Source organism: Dromaius novaehollandiae, chromosome 5 (genome assembly GCF_036370855.1).
Source record: "Dromaius novaehollandiae isolate bDroNov1 chromosome 5, bDroNov1.hap1, whole genome shotgun sequence".
NCBI lineage: Eukaryota > Metazoa > Chordata > Aves > Casuariiformes > Dromaiidae > Dromaius > Dromaius novaehollandiae.
In genome coordinates, this window is record NC_088102.1 from 76,629,760 (window position 1) to 76,644,429 (window position 14,670).

General features: G+C 48.8%; 1 protein-coding gene across 4 annotated transcripts in view; it reads right to left on the reverse strand.

The window, feature by feature from the left end:
• Positions 1-13,840, reverse strand: part of MYRF (myelin regulatory factor) — an 82,745-nt gene extending 68,905 nt beyond the window's left edge. For all 4 annotated transcript variants that reach the window (XM_064513379.1, XM_026109298.2, XM_026109299.2 and 1 more), the window contains exon 1: positions 13,488-13,840. In XM_064513379.1, coding sequence (XP_064369449.1) covers positions 13,488-13,533 — 46 coding nt within the window. In that variant the 5' untranslated portion in view covers positions 13,534-13,840. The remainder of the gene's footprint in view (positions 1-13,487) is intronic.
• Positions 13,841-14,670: the final 830 nt, after the last annotated feature.

Sequence of the window (14,670 nt, forward strand, 5' to 3'; positions counted from 1 at the left end):
ACAAAACTTTCAATTAATCCCTCTACAGTTTCAGTTGGAGGTTGCACTGTTCCCAGTTGTTACACAGGTCATGCTAGAAGATCTGATAGTCCATTCAGGCCTGAAACTTAACTAAGTGCCTTTGTTTTAAGAAATGATACTTTCAAAGTAGAAAAAAAAATCCTAAGAAAGGTAATTTTTATCAAAAGACCTACTACCACTGCCTGAGCCTTATGAACTAGCAAGTAAGCAAAGAGGAGAAACAGGTGTAAGAAGTACAGATTCACAGTTAGCTTCATTCATTCATTTTCACAAAACATAGCAGAACGGTCATTAAATGTGGCACTCCCTGCTCAATGAGAGCAGAGGAAAAGTCTGGTGCTGTAGTTAGCACACTGCAGGATGACCCAGGAGACTGAATTTCATTCTCATCTCTGTGTGTTCACTTCATCAGAGTGCTCCTTAGCTGCCTCTGTAAATAAGGAGAATCTGTCTCTCACTGTATGGAGGCCATTCCAAGGAGGTTCTGAACTCACCCGCACTACAACATAACCGGTAGTGAGGACGTGCATCTTAACAATACGAGACTTGACAACTGCTTATGGACACTAAACTTTTTTCTAAGTATGTTAAGGCCTCTGGATTTATTAAGAGTGCTATAAAGTTTGCAAAACAGCAAAATGAGATTTAACAAGGTTATCCTGCATTAACAAAAGCCCTGAAACAAACAAACAACATCCTGACTCATTTAGTCAACAAGCTCATCAAAGCAGAAACAGCTATAACAAAACTTGAGCCTCAGACCTTAGTCTCCTTCAGATGGTAACTATCCTCAGGGAACAATCTGCAGTCCTAAAACTCATGTCTCCTTTTCACTTACTAACATTAGCTGTTCACTGGCAAATCACTCCTCAGATTAAACCACCAAGAAAGGCTAAATCAGACTAACTTTCTCCAGCCCATTCCCACTACCTAGTTCTCAAGCTCATTCTCAGTGTGGATTGGTTTCCAACACTGCAGAGAAGAGGTTTTAAAACAAACGAAAATGCCCAGGAAAACTCCACTATTTCTCCCCTTCAGAGAGCTAATTGAAAACGTTACAACTTATTTCTTATGGGCCAGATCTCACGTAGTGAAACAGAGCAAAGTCCTCCTGATTTCAGGGGCATTGCACCAATTTAAGAGAGCTCTGAAGATGCCAAAACTTGCTGCCAGGGTCCCAGCAATGCAAGAGCTTTGCCTTCACCAGACCCCCAGTGCCTATCTAGAACAGCGGTTCCCCACCCTGCAGCTTCCACAGTAACACGTAGCCCAGGAAACCTCCACTGCTGCTCACAGCCACAGGCCACTCATTTCTTTCAGATGAAAGCACAAACCAAGGATGATGATACTTGCAATGTGTTGTCTGTTACACACTGCTGTCCAGGTGCGGTGTGAGGCTTTGCTCTAGACCAGCAGTGGCAAACATTTGTAGTTTCTGGGGCCAGCTTTCTTAAGCACTATAGCTCATTGTCATTGGTACCCATTCTCATCTCTTTAAAAGCCAAACATAGCTTTGGTGAAACACTGCAAGTTCTGGACAGCACAGTGGCATGAACACCCACTTATTTGGGCCTTGACTAAATTAAGACAGCTGTGCTGAAAATTCACAGTAAAAATGCATGTCTATCAGTGAGCATCCATGATCTGTTTTATCCACAGACATCTCCCAGGTGTAACTGAGCCACAGTGCCCATTTCTAAAAGCAGAGAAACAGTAAAGGTCCCTACTCTGATGTCCCACAAGCCCATCCTGTCAGATTATGTTGACTTGTGATCAGTTCCCCTTTCCAGGCCCCTGAATATCAATACAACATCTAGTACCTGAACTTTTCATTCCAGGCTGAGAAGCCTGTCCCTCGTTTCTTGCTGTTTCTTGTGTCCCATCAGCCCCTCAACACCAACAGTGACATGAGTTATGAAACCTCATTTATCACCTCCCCCTCTTTTCTATATGTTCCACTATGCTGCATATGAAAATTCATCACCATCCACCTCTCCATTCCAATATCCCCTTCAAAGGTTTGAAGTAAAATAGACAGGAGGGGAGGGGAATGGACAGAACCCCTCCTATTCCCTGCCCAGAACTTCGCACTGACCTGGAATCTTGATTTGGATGGGACCTCACTTGGGAAAGGACTGTTTCTATTCTCACTCTGAGCTCAGCATTGATTATATTATGAGCAGTCAACTGTGAAATGTCTTAATGGTCCTTATACTGCAAACTTTTAAGTTTGTGCTTTACTTTAAGTAGGTGCTTCATTTCCAATGAAGTCAAAGCGCACATTTTAGCGCTTTGTTGAATCAATGTCCATAACCATTACTTGTCACAACAGAAGGGATAAGCCAAGATCAGGCTGACTGATAAACTGTTTAGCTTCCTGTTTATCTGGATTGCTAGCAATCAGCCGCTACCAGTACAATGGATTAAAAGTCATAAAATGATAGCTTTTTATGAATAAACAGTCAGACATACAAACTAAGTGAATCTTCAAGTTCCAAATTGAATTCTATTTACTGTTTATATTACACTCGCTCCTAGAGGCTGCAAGTAAGCCAGGTACTGCATGCTTTACAGAACCACAATAAGCAGATGGTCCTTGCCATCAAAGCCATCAGACAAACAGCTTGCAGGAATTAGGCTCTCAACTCTTTTGGAAACCCTACCTGTGTCTTCCCAAGCCCACCCCCATGTCCTCTGTATTGTCTCCATTCCATCAATTACTATCTTCTTGGCTTTAAGCAAGAAAACTAGATCAATTTGACACTTCATGTCTCCCAAAACACTACAGTGCTGCAATGTTGGGGTGATGATGACAGACTCTACAGGAAAAAAAATACAGTGCCAACCAAAAATGGTTTCATAACCCTTTTTTAAAAATCAGAGATCTCAAAAGTCGGATCATGGCAGTTTGGATTACCTGTGCCTGTCAGGTTCTTACTCACCTCTGGTCCCACTCCACACTGCTTCAGCTAACCTGTCAATCTCTATTCAGACTACTTGTTACTTTCCAAATGCATCCTCTCTTTTTTTCCCTCTTCCTACTGATGCAGCTTGCAATATATTAGGGCATAACACAGCACATCTCCAAAATGCTATAAACAAATGATGAGAGCAGAGGAAGAAAAGAGGACTGGATAGAGCAAAAGTGATGAGGGATGCAGAAGGGGAGGAAAGGGAAAGTAAGGAAAGATTAATGCAAGATAATTCCAGGGACATAAAGAAGACTTTAATTACTGCAGAGACTGATGCCAACTTTCTTACCACTAAGCCTGTCTGGCGCAATCACTGGGGTATGAGAGAAGGAATAATGCTGTGCTGCACCAGAGGAAATGACTCTTATCCTCTGCCTGCAGTCCTGCACAGTAGCCCTAACCCTGGACATACCATAGGATTATGATCACAGCCATATGGTACCCCATTACGGCTGCTCCTCCTGGTTCACTCTAGCCTCTGCCCTCAAGTCCTGGATTTGAACACACTAAGGCTATTTAAAACTTCATTCTTGGCCTTTTTAGCCAGTCTTCCTCCCCACTGCCCCAGAAGTCAGCAAAATGAACATGGTTTTGCTGTCATTCCACGAGAAATCTGGCATCTACATTTTGCAACCAGGGCTGGCCACTCTCTTCATACCCATAGCCCTGCTCCTAGATCATCCTTTCACCATTTTGAGTAACTGCATCAAAACAGACAAAGTTCAGTGAGATAAGTGGTGGACCCTGGATATCACATTACACTTCCCCTCAGGAAGGAAGCCTTTCATTCAAATGTGCCCTTAATGTGTTCCAGTGCATGCAAAAGAAGGCAAGGAGAAAAGGATCCCAGGCTGCCCATTCCAGCTCCACCACCTCAGACAGATGTCCTCCCTGCCCGTTGCGCAGGGCAAATTGTGCAAATGGGAGAATGAAGGTCTGGAGGGTAAGCAAGGGTATGCCAAAGTGTGTCAGCCAATAGGAGCAAGAGGGCATATCTATAAGACCAGAAATGGGAGCCAATGGATAGTAAGGTTTAGTGTTCATAGCAATCCACCTTCTACTTCTAAGAGCACCCTTTTTCTCTACACGTAGAAGCATCCTCCCTTGGTCTCCATGCCTCCCCTGCTTATCTGGCACAATTTCATCTCTCTGTCCACCCCTGGCTTATCTGCCTGGAAAGCACCAAGGAGATCATGTAGTGGGTTTTCTCTCCCAGAGGATGCTGCTACTGGTGCATGGGAGTGGCGTCTGGTAAGCAGCAGGCTAGGCCCAAAAGCCGCAAGTCTGTTCCTGTTTGTGTCTCCAGTCACAGCTGCTCCCCTGTCCTCTGGCAACACACCTGTTAGTTAATCATTCTTCAGACACATTTAGCTTACTAGGGTTCTTATCAGAGAGTGCAAAGTCCAAGGGCAAGAGCTCACCAATCAGCAACACTCCTGGAAAGAGGCAAGGGGGTTACCCAGCAAGCTCTGCAAAGCAGGCAGCCACACCACTCTTTGCTCTGCCAGAGCACTGCCATCTTGAGCAGGGAGATCCCCGGGCAAAGATATGCTGGAGGGAAACCAAACCATGGTCTAGAGCCCTGTCCAGGCAAGACAGAGGAAGGGAAGACACCTGTAGCACTGTTGCAGGCCAGGAATTCTTTGGTCACAGACCCTTGCACCCTGCTAGCAAAGCTCCCAGATCCAAGGATCTTTTAGGCCTTGCCCCAGTAAGACGAATCCATGAGGACAGGGCAAGTACCTGATAACCAGGACAGGGAAAGTACAGCAGGGCTCCATTTCACTTCCTCCCTTTAAAAGGCATCTTCTGTTTTTATTTCTCACTAAGTGACCAGGGACAGAGAATGATACCAGGGCAGGAAACAGAGAGAAAGCACAAGACAAAGAAAAAAACACTTAACTTTGACGGAAGGCAGAAAGCCCACAGGAAGAGCAACCTTCCCCACACACCATTCAGGTGGGGCTATATTTCTCTGGACAATGAACAGCTATTTCCAGGGCTAACAATACACAGAGGTCCAAGGGCCATCTTTTTCTGTAGTTACTGCAGCCAGTGATGTGATAAATGGGATGAGTCTGGCTCTAGCAAGAAAGGGTGAGGTTGTGGAGAGAAACCCTGCCTCATTTACAGCTCTAGACAGAAGGCAGGGCACTGGTCACAAGAGGCCAAAGAGGAGGCTCCAGGGCTCCAAGGAAGCAGCCAAACCTCAGCTGTCACCATGCCTCCTCAGCCTCCAGGTTACATCAGGAGGCTGCTGAGGTCATCTGTGTTTCCAAGTGGATTTTTTGGGGTCACAAAATCTGCTTCACTTCCAAACCTTGCAAGCAGCCTTATTTCCAGCAAAGAAGCCAAAGTAGCCCATGCCCTTGCTCCACAAACCCTCAAGGAGTGTGACTGGGGCAATAGGGTATTGCTGACTGTACACCTGGCCTGTGGACGCAAAAGCTTTCATCCTCCAAGCTCTCCAGCTCATCAGGCCTCTCTGGGAGATACCACGAGACAGATGCCAGCACACATCACATGTTGAGCTTGGTGAATGCTTCTCTTGCATAAACCAAGCCCCAGGTCCTGCTTTTAGACTAAAGAGGAACCTCAGTTTAAGCTTCCAGACAAGATCTGCACTCATAGATCCAACTCATGGCAATAAGCCAAATACCTGTGCTCCCTGCAGCATGGGAGGCCATGTTAGTCAGAGCTTCCACACTCACATCTGCTCTCTAAAAGACAAGCAACTCACTTCCGCTGCTGCCTTCTCACACTCAGGTAAGCACCCATGGGACTCCTGCTTTCGCAGACCTCCTGGCACAAAAATACTCCCCAGAGTCCAAACACCTGTAGGAAAGGGCAGTGAATGCCTTTGGAATGAATCATGCTGGGCTGCTTCCTCACAGGATGTAGCCGGATGTAGCCATGCTGAGGAAAGCACAGACTATCTCCATGCTCCAGGCACAGCATCAAAATGAAGAAATGCTGCTCCATAAGGCTCCTGGCCCCAGCCAGCTTTTCAGCTCCCTGTGCAGGGTCTGGGTCAGCCTCCCAACTGACTTCCCTTCAGCTCATGGGATAAGGCCTGTACCATCATCTCACAACAGGCTCGATGGGGTCAGTGCCAGCACCTTGTAGAGCTGCCTGCTATCCTGCGAGGGAATGATGAAGGGCTTTTGGATGCACTTCTTCCTCAGCCCCAATAACCAACTAACAAAGACCACAGATTTTAACAACTGGACCACCCTGGCCAGTACCCTAGTAAGTCTCCTGCCTGACTGGCATCTGTCCCCCAATATCCTTCTCAAGCAGAAGTCCTCATGCAATCATCCTACTCCAGGCACAGGGAGCAGCACAGGTCAGCTAGGTCTCTGAGCCACCAACACACCCGTTTTCCAGCAGCCTGGTCACATATCACGAGACTTCTTTCTAATCTGCCCGGACAGCCACCTCTTCTTGGCTGCCTCCACCCAAACACCCATCTGGGCCCACTCCAGGCATAACCCCTAGGACACCAACCTGTGGAAGACATTAACCAGAACATGGGCAAAGGACCTCTCACTGTCCATGAAGGAGGCGCTGTGGCTGCACGTGAATATCACTCTTCCTGAGTCACAACCCACTCCTCATCTAACTCCCTAAGGGATCCACCCTCCCATAAACAGCTGTCTGGCCTTCTTCCATCAGGATGTCCCCTTTCCTTCTCCTGCCCAGGAAAAAGGAGTTCTTTGGAAACTGGGGAGAAAGGGCAGATGTGCAGACCCTAGAAAAGCACTGCCACAACTGCGAGACCACATTTGAAGTGGCAGACTGTTCTGTGCTAGCCTTGCACTGAGGACTAGATGAGGACAAGCGTTTAGGTGCTGAGAATCTTTCCTGCTATTGGGCCTGCTGAGATGGAGGTGGCAGTTTCCTCCTGTATCCAAGAATGCCCGCTGGGGCTTAGCCAAACTCTGCAGCCCATTGATGATGAGCTCAAGGGAACATCTTTTTCCCCTCCCTCCTCTGCACAGAGCCTAGGATGGAGCTCTGCTAACTCGCAATTTCATGTTACCTGCTCTCTTTCAGGACTCATGCTAATCAGAGGCAGAGACTCAGGTAGGCTGGGGAAGCTGGAGATAGAGGGCAGAGAGAGAAGGACCAGGGAATAATCACACTGGAAAAAGAGACAGAGAGGTGGAGGGGAAAGAAAGCTCAGCTGTGGAAGGGTTAGGGGGTCTGTGCTGTTACCTGCTCGGATCCAGCGCATCCTGAGCATGGTGAGAGCAGATGTCAAGCTGCTGCTGTGTCCCTGCTCTCCCCCTCTATCATTATGTTGCCTAGCTTGGCTTGTCTGGGTCCCAGGGCTGCTGCCTGCTGGCTTTTCTATTCCCCCAGAGAAGAGTGGGAGGGCCAGGGAGGAGGCTGGGAGGCTGCTGCTACACTCTGGGATTTGGGTCTGTGAGGGGATTACCAAGAGGGATGGTCATGTGTTTCTGCTGTACCAGGTTCCCCAGGACCATTCTGTCACAGGCTAACTCTGTTCAGCAAAGCACTCCACACAAAGCCTCTTACTTTCCCCACTGCACCAACCAGGGCCCAGAGAGACTGCCACACTGCAAAGTCCCTGCTTCCCCAACTCTCTTTCTCCTGAGGAGAGCTGGGTCTGGGCACCAGCACAGGAGCAAAGCACCTGGATCTAAGTGCAGCAAAGATCATACTGTGCTTTTCACAAAAAGTCTGTGATTCTCCACTGCCTTTCACAGATGCTTTCCCTCTGCCTTTCCTCTCATCCCACCTAAGAGTTCCATGGGAGCCCTTCAGGAAATCCTCTCTTTAGCATGCCATCAGAGCCAAGGGAAGCATCCAAGGGACACAGAGGCTAAGGGCCAGACAGCAGCTGGACAGGCATTCTTCAGCCTCTGGAAAATGAGTGTGAGGTCCAGTTCCCAAGAAAGCTGTTATTCTATATAATTCAAAGGAACAAGAAGCTCTGATCTGCTGTCATTGTAAAGGTTTTCCCCATCCTTTTGCAGCTGTAAGAATGCCCACACCCACACTGTGGAACTCTTGAACAAAAGCCCTGCAAACGGCTGCTGGCCTCCCACTTACAACTAAAATGGCCCTATCCCAAACTCCTGCCCATGCTGCTGCGAGCTGTTAAACAGGTGCCCTCTTCCACCCAGGCGGCATTTGTCTTTCTGTGGGGAGAAAAACATCCCTCCTGCCCAATTCTGAATTTCCCTGGCATACACATGCCACCTATGGTCCCCCACCTCATCTGTCATACCTTCCGCATGCAGACTCTACCCCATCTAGTAGTGGAGGGTAGTTGTGTGCAGTTCAGTGCCAGGGGGGACTTTTGGAGTTGTCATGTGAAGCCCAGAAGTCTAAAGATTCATGTGGGACCAGTTGTCATAGTTTCTGTGGTGTAGCTTCCACCTCCTAATCGGCACCATGATAAACCCTACAGCCTCTGATCTAGAGGCCCCAGGTCTACTGTCCTTCAGTCTTTTTTGCTCCCAGTGTTTCTGGTCACGAGAGACCATCAGTCTCCCCTCTGCACTCCCAAGTAGGCACAAAGTCTCCAAGCAGCCCATTGTTTCTCTGTGACTCTTATTCACACTCCTCCAAGTTCCTGCCTGGCAGAAACTGAAACTCTCTCTGCGCCGAGTGACCCCCTCGCTAGCAGCAGCTAAAACCAGTAGCCAGAGACCTTCCATCTCAGTGAAGATCTCCTCTACCATTAGTCAATGGGCAGCTCTGAAAAGCAGGTGATTATTCCTCTTCTCTTGAGTTCATGGCTTTGCTGTTTCACATCAGTGAAAGTTCCACCAGTGAAGTCCTCCTCAGCTCATACCCATCCATCACCAAGTCCTTGTGCAGATCAGCACACCAAAGCAGCACGCAACCCTTATGATAGAGCATGGTGGACAAGGGGAAATCCATGAGTCCTGAGTTTTGTTCTCTGCCTTAGCCCCATCATTTCATCTTTCTGCATCCAAGGAAAACGAGGCAGTAGCCCAGACCTCCTCCTGTGGGTCTGCGAGGTGGCATTTGCTGCTAACATATTGGAAAGTGATCTATGATCACAATAAATATCACCAAGAAAGCAACCAATACCATTAACACACGTATACACACACTCCTACGGGCAAAAACATTCACTAATACAAACACACTTGCTGCCTTGCTGATAAAACGCCTGGTGCTCACTTGCTCACTCCCAGCTCAAAGACTTCTGTGACCTTTCAGGCAGCAACCACAATATCAACAGCGTAGCTACGACAGCTCTTCCGAGCCTGCATGCACAGATACACACACAGTCACTCTACAAACATATGCTTCAAAGTGTTTCAGCCACTTGTGCTCCGCAAAAAATTGTGAAGGGCTGAGGTAAATCTGCTTCATTTCACAGGACTTGCGCATCCTTACTGAGAATCTGAGTTTTCCTATATAACCAAGTACTGTCTCCCCCAATGACAGTTCAACCCAGTGCTGCCAGCCCTCCAGACTTTTAGTGTTCCCTATTCTATTTCTCCCAACATTTCTGAGTTCCCTCCTTGCCCCATCCCCATTCAGACAGCTTCCAAACCACCCATTCCCCTGCCCCCCAGGCCCTGTTCTGCACATCTTTCCTGATACACATTCTTTAACAACCTCTTATCTCATAAATTAGCCAAGAGAGAGAGGGATCCCGAATAGCTGAGCTCTGTCGTAACTGTTTCCCTTACGTGAGTGGTAGGCAGGGAGGAAGGTAAGGTTTCTAGCAGGATGCCAGCCAAGGGTCAGAAGCTTTTGACTCCCTACTTTTCCTTTGATACAAAATACAAATGCTCTGGGTAAACACTCCCAATACTATGGAAAGACCAAACTAAGCTCCTTTACCTTCCCTGCCAGAATCCTCAGCATCCCACGCTCTCTGCCTCAAAGTTTTCCCAGCTGTCTGTCCACAGTTCTCTTCAGCAGGATGGTCCTGGGCACCGCCTAACATGTTTACCAGCTGCAGTAAAACAACCAGGATGGCAACGATCTTTCTCACACAGGACAGGCCTGCCTCGAGGAAACTCAGAGGCCATTTTGTCAGTTCACACTCACAGCATCTTCATCCCATCCCCTAAGAGGGTGTGAAGTTATGCCCTTTACATCTAGAAGCCCCTCTGCTCCTCTCAGAGACTGCATACGCTTTTTCCTAGTCCTTTTCTCAAATCTCAGAGCGAAGTCCAAGACTTTTCACTTCATTCTTTTGCTTCTCTGTCTTCACATGTCTCAGAGCTCACTGTCAAAGAGCAAACAACTACATGCCAGGATGTAGTAGATAATGATGATGTAGATAATAAGGATATCCTGCCTCAGCAGATACTGAGAACCTTCCTTATGAAAATGAAGTTCTGTCTCCTAAAACTGGGAAAACCAGATCAAGCCTTGCTTTCCACTGGCTGGACCAGGCAATGAGACCTGAAATCTTAGGAGCACTCTATCTATCTTCTAAAAAAAGTCTTGCTCTGCAGATGGATCCTGCTGTACTGTCTTTGGAGCTAGCCTAAAGCCAGGATTTGGGATCAGCACAGATACCAACTCTCTTCCACACCTCAGATAAGTCATTTAGCCTCTCTCTAGCACAGCCTCCACTCCCCAAAAGTCTGCAAGGACAGATCAGTTAATCCTCATCTGACACTTTGAAATACCGAGTGCTATATAAGCACTAAAGGATTACTCTTAAATATGGTTGGATTGCTTACAGCAGACTCAAATCCAGTGCAAATCAGTTTCAAGCAAAGGAAAGGGAATTCCCAAATTATATCAGACTTTTCAGTGTACAGGAAGAAATCTCCTTAGTGTGAAATCTCCACTTAGACAGAAGATGATCTGTGAAAAGAAAATAGATTTCACTATTACAGAAAGGCATGGTTTGAACACGCATTCCCCACAGGAAGGGAATGAGCAGACTCAGTTTAAAGAAGCTATAGGGTAGCGGTGAATCAGTTCTACTAATGAATTTATCTCTGTAAATTAATAAAGTCCAACAGATCTACTGTTCACCACTATATTACCCATTCAGAAAACATTAATCCTTCAGGACACCAAGATACCAGGGCAAATCCGACTCCATGCTGCAAAGCTGGCAGTTTAAGGCACTGACCTTCACTTCTAAATAACAGAGGATCAGTTTGGTTGCTTACTCCTTCAAAGCACTACGATTAACCAGCATATACAAGAGAAAAGAACCTTGTTTCTTCACCGCTCTGCATACACTGAACAGAAATCCTTCATGTTAAAACTTTCTCCTCCACTCCCTCTCACCCTTAACTGCTACATTGCAATATATGCTGTTTAATAACGCCGCAAAAGGGACATAGCTGCCCAAAGGAAATAAACAACTATGTTAGACTCTACAATGAAATTAAGCGTTCAGAGAAGGAAGTTATATAACTGAGCAACTAAAAGAGATGAAGAAATATCCCTCAGCCCATTTTTCTCACTCTTTGTTTTTATGGGGACAGGATGTTTTCAGTTCAATAGCTCCATCACAGAGACCGACAGACGTACAGACAGACGGACAAAAAGGCTTCCCCCCTAAAAAAAACACTTTAGGAGAGAGATGAAGTACCTTTCCTCCAAATGAAAACAAGAGACAGTTGCAGTCTAATGTCTGTAAATAACAACAGGGTTGAGTGAGGGCTGCCCAGGACACCAGTGATGTGCATGGTGCCTAGAGGACAGGAGGCAGGTGGAACAGGACTGTGGAACTTTCTCCAAGTGTATTCCTAAAAACAAAACCAGCCCCCCGAAGGCTATGAAGAAAACAGGCTGGGAACACACGATAAGAACCCATGTGGCAAAGCTTCTTGTCCTCTCTAATCCTGTTCCTCCTGGGAATCCAGGATCATGGCTAGAACAAACAGGAGATGCTTTTCCTTTTGAAACAGAAGAGATGCATTATTGAGGCATCTCACACATGCCAGAAGAGAGGAAAATCAGAGGTAAGTAGTTTGAGCCTTCATTCAGCTCAAGTCACTCCCTAGAGCATCTTCTATTTGTGGCACCTTCACTTTCTTCCACAGGTTAAGACCTTTCACTAGCCAGAGAAATGGAGTGTACTCCTCACATAGTCCTCACACCCCAACTGTTTTGAGTCAGTGCAGAGCGAGAACTTCGGAGGAGCAGGCAGCACACTTCTGAACCCACAGCAAGCGAAGCACAGCAAGAGGACTCAGAGGAGATTCAGACTCCAGGCTTGATCCACGTATACAGTCTGCTCTCCAGCGAACTGGGGATTAACCCAGCACACTGCTCTGCCACTTGCAACAAGACCTGTTCATGCAATGGAGCCTAGCTAGGATGGCAGCATTATCCTCCCTTAGCAAGGGAATCTGCATGTCAGGAGCTCATACCAAGCTGCAAGGCCCACACAACCAAAACCTTCACCTGGGACAAAGCCCACTAGACAACAAGGGGAACTCGATGTTGGGATGAAGGGAGACAGCACCAGAAAAAGAAAAACAAAGTCAATGAGCAAGACAGAGAGACAAAAGGAAGAGTGAAATGTGTGAACAAAGCCAGAGCAAGGAGAAGAAACACTGAGATGATAAAGCAACAACAAGGTGCATAGACAGCAGCAGGGTCCCACCCGTTAACACAGCCTCACAGCTTGAACTCAACAGTTTAGCTCTAAAGACTTCTCAGCTGTTGCAAGCAACCACATACCACCCCTGCTTGACAGACTGAATTCGCCTTACAACCATATTTCCAGCATTGGTTTCAATAAAAGTTGCCATCAGTTTGCACTTAAGTGACGGAGACTCCAGTCCATGGTCACATGTGGCCCATGGGAGTCCAGAGCTCTGTCTGGACAACACTGACCTACAGAAGCTGATTAAAGAGACGGTTTTGGGGCCCACTGCTGAACATTACTGCTGTAGTATTGGCTATGTTCTAGATCAAAGAAGGATGATTCCCCCAGTGAAAGCACGCAACTGGGAGTCCATTTCCAACATGCTATGCCCAGGGTCAATGGCTCAGGAAAAAGGTATTGAAGCCTCTGGTCCTGAGGTGAGCAGAGAGGCTGGCCAGGAGTTTGGCCGTGGTGTTGTCTGTGATCCATACAGTGAAGCTAGTGTCAGGAGCCTGCAAGAGGGCTGCGTCTGCTCTGAGGAAAGGAGAAGCGCATACCAAGGTCCTCGCTGGGGTGTAGGCTGGTGTCTGAGGAACAACACAACACATTCCTGAGCGCCTGCTGCAACGGGAGCTCCTGCTCAGGACCTGTGACATGCCCATGGTGCTCTGGAGGATGCACACCTGAACCCAAATCCTCCCCAGGCACAGGAACATCAACCAGCTGGGGATTTGGCGCAACTCTGGTGCTGGTTGGGTGGTCAAGGTGGCAGCTGTGTCCTGCCTCCGGTTCGGGTCAAAGACCACCTCGATCCCAGGTGCAACGCAAGCCTGGCTGGGCCGGCATGGGACCAGCCTGGCCCTGCGGCAGGGAGGCAGGAGAGAACCATGACCCAGCAGGGTGCCCCTTACCTTCAAAGAAGCGCTGCAAAGCCTCCGTCTCGTCCACCACCTCCATAGTTGTGCCATGCACCGGGCGGCCGGGCTAGTGTCGGCGCCCGCAGGGGGGCATCCCCCCGAGGCGAGCCGGGTGGCCGCGCTGGGCTCGGGCTGGGGCCGCGCTCCGCGCCGCTCCGCGCCGCCGGTGCGCGCCGCCCTCAGCGCCCCGCGCCGCCGCCCCGGTGGGGTGCCGGTGCCGGTGCCGGTGCCGGCGGCGAGCGAGGCCGCCCGCTGCCCATCGGCCTCCGCCGCGCACCGCCGAGCGCTACCCCCGAAGTTGGGCTGCGGGCTGCCGCGGCGCGCTCCTCCCCGGCCCGCCCTCGCTGCCCCGGCCCCGCTCCTCCCCTCCGGCCGCTCCGCCACCCCTCTGCCGGCCGCCGCCGGCAGTGCAAGCCCCGCCGCCAGGGAGAGCCCAGGCGCCCCGGTGGGGGAGGCAAAGAGCCCGCGGCCGCGGCGGGGCCGCCCCCGGGCCGCGCTCCCGCCGCGCCCCCACAGCGCCCAGCGGGCCCCGCGCGCCTGCGGGCTCGGCGCAGCGCCGAGCCGGCACGAAGAAGGGCAGGGGGTGCTCCCACATCTGCCGCACAAAGGGGGACCTCGGCAACCCACCACCACCACCCCCTTATTTTTGCCAACAGACATCTCAAATCTAAACGGCAAAGGTAGAAAGTGTGACCTCAGCACAAGCCCCATTCTTAAAACCTGCCATCTTTCTCTCTTTTCAGATATGGGAGGGGAAAAAAACCTCTAGCAGAGGGGGCTGGGGAAGGGACAGTTGTGTTTCCTTCCCCAGATGTGCCCACAATCAATAATAATGCCTCCAAAAAAAAAAAAAACCAAAAAAACAGTACAGTAGCTAAATGAAGTTACAGTTATCTGACCACAGTTAACCAAACGCAGAGCCCCTGCCAGCCAAAAACTGTGGGACCATTCTCTTCTGGGAAGATAAAGCACACAATGAGGTTTTGTCTATCTCCACAAACCAATTCAGAAGGGCAGATTCTCTTATATATATAAATATATTTTTCTCTCTCACACAGCTGTGCAGTGACCAATTCTTCTCTGGGGAGGGGAATGGGGAGGGGAGGGGGCTGAGGTTTGGGGACAGTAATAGGTCTATTATTTCAGGGTTGGAAAGAAAGAGCTCAACAGCCTTTTT